The sequence below is a fragment of the Chaetura pelagica genome, unplaced genomic scaffold (genome assembly GCF_000747805.2).
Source record: "Chaetura pelagica isolate M959 unplaced genomic scaffold, ChaPel_1.0 scaffold52, whole genome shotgun sequence".
Lineage (NCBI taxonomy): Eukaryota > Metazoa > Chordata > Aves > Apodiformes > Apodidae > Chaetura > Chaetura pelagica.
The window spans coordinates 1183598-1194059 of NW_009952486.1; the positions used below are offsets into that span (position 1 = coordinate 1183598).

Sequence of the window (10462 nt, forward strand, 5' to 3'; positions counted from 1 at the left end):
CGGGGGTCCCTCCCCTCGTTCCTACTCCCGAGCCTGTGCAGGAATTGACCCCCCCGAGCCGGGTACCTGCGTCAGATATTCGTTCTAGAAACGCCTCTGAGCAGCAGGCGCTGCCTGGGTGGCTGTTACAGACGTGCTGGTGAAGGTTTTTGGTGCTCTCCGTTGTTCTGTGCTTCTGAGCTGTTCAGTGCCCTGTCAAGCTGCGTGTCATGTCACTGCTGTGTGGGGTCTCTGCTTAGTCGTGAGAAACTCAGAGTGTCTCACGGATAAACCTGATGTCCAATCTAGAAACGCCTCTGAGCAGCAGGCGCTGCCTGGGTGGCTGTTACAGACGTGCTGGTGAAGGTTTTTGGTGCTCTCCGTTGTTCTGTGCTTCTGAGCTGTTCAGTGCCCTGTCAAGCTGCGTGTCATGTCACTGCTGTGTGGGGTCTCTGCTTAGTCGTGAGAAACTCAGAGTGTCTCACGGATAAACCTGATGTCCAACTGCAGCTCTTCTAACTGGAGCTTGTTTTATTTTTTCTTCTTTGTTTGCTTGTTTTGTGATGTAGCCCCTGCTAGGGTCTGTAAACTCTGTGCTTGTAACTTGTTCCTTTTGCTGCCAGGGCCTGATGTGCTGGCAGGTGCTCAGCAGAAAGCACAGTGAGCTGCTTACCAGGGCTTATGTTTTCCCAATAAATTACATTTCTGAGGAGAATGAGGATTTCTGGTGTTGATGAGGGCAGAGCTGCCATTGAACATGCCCTGGTTCAAAGGTTCAAGGAAATCTCCTTCTCCCCAGGACGGCCCTGGCCAGGTTCCGGCAAGCTCAGCTGGAGGAAGGAAAAGTCAAGGTATGGTGTGAAAAACCCTGAAGTTTGTTGAGCTCTGCTCAGGAGCAGGATGGGAGGCAGGTGCAGAGCTGTGTGGCAGCTCTCAGGTCACACCCCAGACACAGGATCCCCTGGGAATCTGGCAGGGGTTACAGGAAAGGAGCTGGGTTAGGGGCTGGACTTCACAGGGACACAGGAGTGGCCACCAGGCTTTTCTTAGCTAAATTGCTTGTTTAAAAATGTCTGTGTGTGTTGCAGAGGTGGGTGGGCTTGGCTGCTGAGAAGGAAAGGTGAATGAAGCAATCCCTGAATCTTTTTGTGTCATGTGGGTAAAATATGTCATGGTTTGGTAAAAACAGCCCCCACCAAACAGCTGCAGTCATTCTATAAATATGGGGAGCAGAAAATGAACATTCTTTCTGAGACTGATGTTACCTCCTTTTGCAGCTACAAATCAATACACTGATTTTTACTGACAATAATCAGAAGGTTTGGATTTCTTCCCAGAAAAGGCAGAGAAACCCTCCTCATGGTCTTGTTCATTGTCAGTGCCCTTAACAGAACAGAGGCCTTCAGGAGCAGCATGAGCAGGAGGCAGAACCTTGGCATGTTATCACCAGCCCATAATAGCTGTGCATCTGCTCACAATTGGCTTCACTATCCTGCTGCTTTGGTTTTGGTTGGTGGAAGGTTGATCCAAAAAATGGACTTGGCAACTTTAAAATTGACAAAAAAGGCCCCCCCCCCTCCCCACTGTAATGAAAGCAGTAGCACCCCTGAGCCCAGACAGAACCTCAGACTGACTCTCATATGTCTCTGGATGTTCCTGTATGTAGAGAAAAGGTGTTTTGGATAAACTGTAGTTGGGAGAGCACAACACAAAATCACAGTGGAACAAAATCACAGTATTTAGGAGCAGCCCCTTAGAAAAAAAGGCCTAAACTTAGTAGCTACTTGGAAAAGAGTAGGTTTGATGTAGATACTGGTATATTGATTGTGATGGTGTGATTCAGCAGTCCTGGATGGAGTGGTGTTTGCATTGGAGAGGATTGTGGGGTGATTGTAAAAAAACCAACCCAGGTGACTGATGATTTTTTGTCAATAAAGTGGATTCAGGCAGAGTGTTACGTTCTGTGCTGGTTGGCAGGGTTGTGCAGCATGATTGCCTCCCACTTCATAGAAACTGGTGGGAGCAGAAGGCACTGCAGCCTGGTAGCATAGTTTGGGATGAGCCAAGCAATCCATTTTGCATGGAATGCTGCCAGTGTATCAGTGCCAGGTTAGAACCTGATGGTGTGTGGCTTTTCTGTCCAACAGGAACGAAGACCTTTCCTTGCATCAGAGTGTAATGAGCTGCCTAAAGCTGAGAAGTGGAGGCGACAGGTAATGGCAACCTGTAGATTCTTCCTGTCCTGTGGCAGGTGGAGCTTCAGCACCTCCTCCTCAGGCAACCTGCTTACCTGTGTTTTTCAGCCTTCTCCAGTTAGATCACAGAGTCATTTACACTAGAAGACCATAGAATTCACCACAGTGTTCAAGGCAGGTCCCACTACATCAGGTTGCTCAGGGCCATGAATCTCTTCAGGGATGTGGATTTCACAGTGTTTTGGGGCCCCTGCTCCAGAGCTTCATTACCTTCTTAATGATTTCCTCCTTGCATTTAGTTAGTAATTCCCCCATTCCACATTCCTTGTGGTTATTGCCACTTGTCCTGTTGTCATGCAGCTCTCCAACAGTCTGACTCTGTCATCTCTAGACCCTCCACCAGGCAGTTGAAGACAGCAACAACCTACTGCCTTCTTGTCTTCTCTTCAGGCAGATCCAACCCAGTTCTCTCACCCTTTGTCTTTAACTCATGTGCCCCTGCTCTCCTTGCCTCTACAGCTGTAAAAATGTCTCCTTGGTTTGTAAGCCGCTGAGGTGCTTTATTTGTGTCTTAAATAAAATCTCTGTTGATATTTTAAATTGGTAAGCTCAGGTCCATTTTCCAGCTCAAAAAGCCAACTTGGAAGTTGGATCTTTCTAGGGCTGCTTCTTAGCCTTTTAGAAATTAAACTTCTGTGTCCTTATTTAACCAGATCATCGGGGAGATTTCCAAGAAAGTGGCACAGATTCAGAATGGTAAGATTTTTCTAATTATGTTTTATTTTTTGAATCTCCAGTCCTAAGTGGTTGCAGTAAAATCACATTTCTTATCAACTATACTGTTTCCATTGCCTAAATTCTGGAATGACTGTTGCTTCTAGTAAGCTGCCTAATTTATTGCCTTTTTCCCCCTCTAACAGCTGGATTAGGTGAATTCAGAATCCGGGACCTGAATGATGAAATAAACAAACTGCTGAGGGAGAAAGGACACTGGGAATTCAGAATAAAGGAGCTTGGAGGTCCTGATTACGCTGTAAGTAGAGATGGTTTTGTACTATGTGGTTGTTCTACTTGCAAGTAAAGTGACTACTAGAGAAAAACCTGTGCAATGTTTAGTTAACCACATGTTACCTGCCCAAAATTTATTAGAGAAGAGCTTTATTTAGCCCCTAAAAACATCAGGTTGTGTTAGAAGAAATACTTGTTTCTGTGATGAGAAAATTAGACTTCTGATTTGGAGCTCTGGTTCAAGGGGTGGTGAGAGTTTGCAGCAAAGTCTGGGTTTGCCCATTAGGAGGTGTTGGTCCCTGTTGTGCTCTGGCTGTGGAAGGGTTTTCACTTGGCTCATCCAGCTGCTGCTGGAAATGAAATAATGACTCTAGCTCTCACTTGCCAAAACATCCAAAGGGTGCTTGTTGTGGGGTTTAGTGGGGCTTGTTTAGCTGATACCTGAGGAGATGGTGCAGAGGAAGAGACAAGCTGAGGCAGCCTGGTGGTTTTGTGGGGTCCTGTACACGTGTGGTTTGTAGTGAAGGGGGAGAACCTGCATAAAAATGAGCTGTGGGGCCTTTTATTTCTGGGGTGGTTTGAGCTGCTGGAGCATTATCACCTGTCTCAGTCCTTGGATCTATTAAATGCCCAGGAAAACAGGAAATGTCAGATGCAAGAGGAATAAAATGTTAAAAAATGAACTCTTTTATTTTCCAGCGGATTGGACCGAAAATGTTGGATCATGAAGGGAAAGAAGTTCCAGGAAACAGAGGTTACAAATATTTTGGAGCTGCAAAGGATTTGCCAGGAGTGAGGGAGCTTTTTGAAAAGGAACGTAAGTAAATAGCAACTCTTCCCAGAGATGAACCTACATGGTGGTGTATCTGGAGTAAAATGCCTGCTGTAGGGAATGTGGGGAATGCTGAATGAAACAGCAAAGAGAAGGAATTAACTAAATGCTGTTTCTTTGGGCAAAAAAAGCACTTTTGGCTGTTGGCAGTGAAAAGAAAATGTAGAAAAGGGTAAACTCTTGTCTTCCACTGGGGTGTTTCAAGTGGTAAGGACTGATGTTCTTTGGAGACTTTCCACCTTAACAGGTTAACTTGGTAAGTTAACTAGTACTCTAGAGTTCTGAATTAAAAAATAAAATGAAAAGGGAAGTTGGCTTGAGCATCATTGAGGATCAGGTTCTGTAATAGGAAAAGCTATGTAAGTGGATAAAACTTTTATATATTGGTTTGTCATAGAATGAGTGGGAATTCCTTGGACCTGGGAGTGAATTGGTTCCTTCTGACTTGCCATCTGAAAATAACAAAATATGGGAAGAACATGAGCTGAGGGAGCTTGGGACAGTTTTTAGTTCCTTCCCTAAAGAGGCCTTGAGGGGCAGAACCAGCCGGGTGCAGGACAGGGCAGACTTGCCCCAGGGTGGGAATTGTGCCATGTGAATTGGAGCTGCCAGAGGAAAACACCAGCCCTCCCAGCAGCTCAGGTGGTGTGGTGGCTATTGGTGTAGTTGCTGTGAGGTTGATGGGAGCAAGGAATGTGCAGGGAGGTGTCAGGATGGAGCTGGGTGGGTGACAGTCGTGTCCTTCCAGCCCTCCCGCCGCCACGCAAAACTCGAGCTGAGCTCATGAAGAACATTGATGCAGAATATTATGGCTACAGGGATGAAGATGATGGTATTCTGGAGCCACTGGAACAAGAACATGAAAAGAAAGGTATGTGGGATTCAAAATCTGCATAAATCAGCCCAAGAAGGGGTGATGGTGGACTCCAAAGTTATCTTTTTTATTTCCCTGCTTAGCTCTCAGATTTCATCTGCTGCACCCAGATCACTGCTGTGTGAGGTGTTTCAGGGGCCAGGGGGTGTACTGGAGAGTTGCCTTTCATCAAGACTGCTGTTTATGTCTTAATATTCTCAGCAGAGTGATTCTCTATTGTAGCAAAATCTATTTCCCCCATATCTTTGTCGTGCTGAAGAGTGCAGCAGAGCAGGCTGCAGCTGGGAGATCTGTGGAACTCCAGGGCTTGGTTCCCTCCTTGTGAAAAGTGACTGTTCCATCTTTTTCCTGTCTCACCTAATTATATAGCCATAGTTGGTTAGTAGTGGGGAAGATTAGGGAGGACTTTCTGGAAACTCTGAAGTAAGTCTTAAGTGGCCTATGCTGATTTATCCACATGGAGTTCCATATCTTGGATCTTGAATACAGGTGAATATTTTTTCCTTTAAAACCCATACTTTCTCAATAGATGATACTTCTCTAGGTGTCTGCACACTTAGTTCTCTAGCTGTGTTTCTACTGATTTGCCTGGTAAAGACATCAGGATTATGAGTCTAATTCCTGAAACCCTCTTTAAAACTCAGCACTCTGTTCCATCTTCTGGTATTTGTGTGGCTTTAAGCAAGAGGGGTTGGACTCCATGATTGTCAGAGGTCCCTTCCAACCCCTAAGATTCTGTCATTCTGTGAAGAAAGCACACACCACCTTTAAAAGCTCAAGCTGTTTCCTACAGAATTCTCCTCGTGCTTCTGGTGAATGTGTTCTGATCCTGGCATTTGTTGCTATTTTATTGTGGGTTTTTTTTTTGGTCTGTTCTTCTGAAGCTTCAACTCAGGCAGATCCTCAGTGCTCTGTAGGAAGTGTCCTTGCATAGGAACCCTTGGCAGGCTCTTCCATGGAACACAGCAGATAAAACAATTGTGTTTTGCTGGAATTGTGCTTCTTTCTGTATACAGTTATATCTCTGGAATTAGAAAAACTTTAAACAAAGCTGCAGGAAGCAACTTGTTAAATGATGAGAAGTTGTTGAGCTTTTAACTGTTACCAGTACTTAGTGTGGTCACCTTCTTATGTTCATCCCTTCTCCATGTGTGAGATCTTCATAACACTGTGTCAGTGACCATTCCTTGGCAGCTGGATTGTAGCACAGGGAGGGAGAGGGCAATAAAGGAGCTGTTTCACTTCTCTGTGTCCTGCAGCCTTAGCCCAAGTGGAGAAGAGCTGGCTGGCTGATAGCTGCTGGTGTCAGGAGGGGAGTGGTGGGGTGCAGTGCTCCCAGGATGGCCTCCCCCTTTCTGTGTGTCCTGCACATTTTGCTCTCTGCTGGCAGAGAGGTGGCTCCTCTGGGTTCTTGTGGTTATTTAAAACAATTAGCATATTTGGTGATTTTGCTTTTTAAAATAACAAGGCTAGAGATGCTGACAGAACCATTAGGCATACTGCACCATAGCTAGGGTTCTTGTAGGGTCACTTGTTTGTTACATTCATTTATTTTTTTACCTTGTTAGCAGAAGAGTTAAATTGTGAAACAAAGTAGTGAGAACACTTAATTTGGGATACCTTTTCTGTTACAAAACCATGCAACAGTGCAGCCATATGCTGCTAGTTAGATCTCTCCTTCTTAGAGACAGCATTTTTAATGTTTAATATTTGAGATCCAGAAGGAATTACTATCTTGCACCTTCCTGGACACTGGTGATGTCACGGATTAAGCTTCTTAAAACTAGTTATAGCAGTTTTACTAGCACTCTGCTGGATGGTAGAGATACAGTAGCCTGAGAGCTCCTAGGTAGCAGTGAGTTACAGAAATGGAATCATGCTGCAAAAGATGAGAAATGCACTATTGAGATTAAGAGAAACTTATTGTGTAATCATGTTTAATTAATTGCAGGGTGATCAACATTCCTATAGCTGTCGACATACTGCAGGGCTGTAAGAGCCGCTTAGCCAGGTCATATCACAGGCTGTTACTCAGTTCAGAAAGTAGGTTGATATTTATCCACGACATTTAGAATCTAAAATGTACCCAAATGAAGGCATGAGTACCTCACTTTCACAGTGCAGGCACTGGCTTTTGGTCAGGCTACATGGATATCTCTTACTAGATAGTACATCAAGGTTCTACAGTGTCTGTGTGGCCACTGATGTAGAAGTTTTAAGCAAGAAATCAAAGTCTATTGGGATAACCTTGGAAATAGTAGAGAAATCAAGGGAACTTTAGCTTCAGTTGCTGCAGAGCTGCAGTGGGGGAAACTGGGGCTGCAGTTGGCCCATGCTGCTTTAGCTTGCTCTCAGATTCATTTGTCATTTTCCTTTGCTAACCAGTTATAGCAGAAATGGTGGAAAAATGGAAGCAGGAGAGAGAGGCACGACTTGCAAGAGGTGAGGAGGAAGAGGAGGAGGAAGTCAATATCTACGCTGTCAATGATGATGAGGTATGTGGTGGCTAAGGTGGTGTAACATTTCATGTCTTCTGCACTGCCTTCTCAGAAGAAGGGTTGTTTTGCCAAGGACCCATGTGCTCCTGCACTCTGCCCTGTGTCTAACTTACTGCCCAATCATCCCTGTGCAGGACAAATCAGTAGCTGATGAGTGGTCCCACTTTGGAGAGTTGGCAGCTGGAGAAGACTTCTTACTCGAGTGAGAAACAGCAAAGAGCTGAGAGCTTGTTGTGCTGTGGCTGCCTGGAGTGCTGGTGTCTGTGGGGTTGTTAACTGAGCACTGCTCAGTCTTGCCTCACAGTACAAGCTGCATCAGAAGCAGCACAAGCAGCTCTGTGTGCAGCACCATTTCATGCACAGCAAAACCAGGGATCCTAGTGTCTGTGTCTAGTTGGGTCCTGACAGAGGAAGGCTGTGCTGCTCTGCAGTCACTGCTGTGGCCTGGCTCCTGCTTCTCCATTCTCCTTGCTGCCAGTGCCAGTAAGACAAGTGAGGGATGTTACCTAGAAAATGGATACTGGAAACAAGTCCCCATTTTGCAATCTGTACCTAAATGACTTAATCACAAGAATAAAAAGGAGATAGTCCATAGGGTAAAACTGGTTGTTCCTTCAGTCCCCTGTTTTGTTTGGGTTGTCTCATGGTTCATAAGCCCAGCTCTCAGGCATGAGAAGGAAGCAGGACAGAGCTGTACAGGGCAACAGTACATGTATTTTTAAGGTACTTGCTTAGGTAACTCCTCTTTTGTTCATAGCTTTGCTATGGCAGCCAGAGAGAGATGGAAGAGGAGGGAATATAGCCTTACATTCATGCCCAGGCCACAGCAGAGGAAAAGCCACGTGGAGAATGGAAGCAACAGCCCTGAAAACATCAAGGGGCAGGATCTGGATGTGATGCTGGGCATATTCCTTTGTTTGCTCCCATTCACCTGGTTTTTGCTTGTAGCATCAATCAATCAATCTCTCTTTGGTTCCTCCAGGCAGGGCAAGTAAAAGGTATTTTTGATGACCCCTTCAGAAAGTAAACTTGATGTGGCTTTATTTTATTTTTTCAGTCTGATGAGGAAGGTGACAAGGATAAAGAAGGTGAAGAAGGCCAACAGAAATTTATTGCACATGTGCCAGTGCCATCTCAGCAGGAGGTAAGGCATAACAGAGTTAAGTTGCAGATGTGCACTCTGGCTTTTGCAAGACAGAAATCTTAACACGTGACAGGTCATCAGTAAAAATGTCCTCTTATTTCTGTGCCTTCACTCTGCAGCTGTTTAATCCTCTTGCAAATCCTGTGGAACTGGCCAGAATTGCTGTAACCCTTTTCATCTGAGAGTTTCCAAACCTTCATAAGTAATACATAAATTGGAAAGAGTTGTGATGTTATGGTCAGGATAGCCCTGATTGCCTACTGTGTCTTTACTTTTCTGCTGGTGGTCTAGGGGGGTTTTTTAATTAATGGGATGATTTCCGAATTGCAGGGCTTGTTCTCCTAAGTTTTATAAAATTAATTTGGTGGCATGACCTTGGATTGACTACTATATTTTGTAAATGCTCTAGGGTATAAATTACCTTAACATGGACAGGTTGTTTGAAGTGTCACTCAGGCAAGAAGGTTCTGGAGTTGAGTGTCATTTGGTGGGTTTGTCTTTACACCACACAGATGGCATCTGATTGTTTGTCCCCTGCTGGCTTCTTGTCAGATAACAATGCTGCATTTTGCTGTGACATCAGGATCCTGCAGAGTCAACAAAACTTACGTGGAATGACTGGTCAAAAATGCAGCAGAGAAATAACCATTAAAAACATTGCTCTCTGGCTGATGGATTTCTCTTAATGAAGACAGCACAACTGGGAGTCCAAACTGGCTTCCTAATACATAACCACTGATTTGCAGAGAAACTTCTTCTCATTAGACAGCAGTCAGTATACTCTTCTTTTTAGTGGCAAATCACTTATGCCAATGGGAATATGCCTGCTAGATTCTGAATTTCAACAAGCTAAGGTTCAGAACATTTATTTTTGAGAGAGAATGTGTGTGGTTTGGGCAAATATAAATGAGAGAAAACAAGTCTTGCAGGTTGCTCTTAGATCTTTCAAGTCCATGCTGGTGAGAGACTGGTGTGTTGCTGGCACTTCTAGAAAAAGGTTGAGGGAAGAGGTGCCCAGCATTGCTGAGGTGGAAGGCACACTCACCAGACTGTGACTTTAGGGCTCTGGCTACTGTGGCACAACTCCACTTGTCTGCTTTTGGTAAAGCTAGAGCTGAGGCTTTGTTTGAAACAGAATTCAAGTGACTGTGCTGAGAGTGAAATCAAATGGCAGCTAAAAGCCTCACTGAAAAGGGTGAGAGCAGAGATCTGAAACAGAGGCATCTATTTTACTGCTGCTTTTGATTTCCTTGAGCTTCAGCAGAGTATTTAAAAAGATAGTCCTGACTCTTTTAATTCAACTACTTTCACACTAGTACACACCTCTGACTTTCACAGGCTGTTTCCTGTTTTTCTTCCTCCCAGCTCAACAGCAACATGTGGTAGGTTTTGGCATCTCAATTAAGCTGAGTGTCATCCTGCTTGTGTATTTGCAGATCGAGGAGGCTCTTGTGCGGAGAAAGAAGATGGAACTTCTTCAGAAGTATGCCAGTGAAACCCTCATGGCACAGAGTGAAGAGGCAAAAACACTTTTAGGGTTGTAACATTGCACCAGGGTGTCCTGGGTTTTACATAATCCAGCTTAAAGCAAGAGGTTCATGTGCTCTGGTAGCAATCACTTCTAGCTCTGAAGACCCCTTTGGATGTTGAGAGTGAACTGATGAAATTCCAGTGTGTTTTGCAGAAGTTAGTTCATCCACTAGAATGACTTGCACTTCAGTGCCAAAAAAGATCAAGCCTAGGTTAACATGTCTCTACATCTTCAGCAGCTGTCTTCATTCCTTTCACTTTATGTAACAGTCTGTGCAAGTGGTGGCTCTTACAGACAGAACCATGAACCCAGTGACTCCTTAAATCCTGGTGGAAAACTGATGTTACTGCCATTCTGTCTGCTGTATCCTGACTGTAAGTGTGCACATCTTTTCTTCTGTT

The 10462-nt window shown here is 44.7% G+C and overlaps 1 protein-coding gene across 1 annotated transcript in view; it reads left to right on the forward strand.

The window, feature by feature from the left end:
- ISY1 (ISY1 splicing factor homolog (S. cerevisiae)) overlaps nt 1–10162 on the forward strand; it is an 11724-nt gene extending 1562 nt beyond the window's left edge. The window contains exons 3-12 of the mRNA XM_010008857.1: nt 603–639; nt 779–830; nt 2127–2192; nt 2888–2930; nt 3095–3207; nt 3882–3999; nt 4763–4885; nt 7274–7383; nt 8444–8530; nt 9967–10162. Coding sequence (XP_010007159.1) covers nt 603–639; nt 779–830; nt 2127–2192; nt 2888–2930; nt 3095–3207; nt 3882–3999; nt 4763–4885; nt 7274–7383; nt 8444–8530; nt 9967–10074 — 857 coding nt within the window. The 3' untranslated portion in view covers nt 10075–10162. The remainder of the gene's footprint in view (nt 1–602; nt 640–778; nt 831–2126; nt 2193–2887; nt 2931–3094; nt 3208–3881; nt 4000–4762; nt 4886–7273; nt 7384–8443; nt 8531–9966) is intronic.
- Nucleotides 10163–10462: the final 300 nt, after the last annotated feature.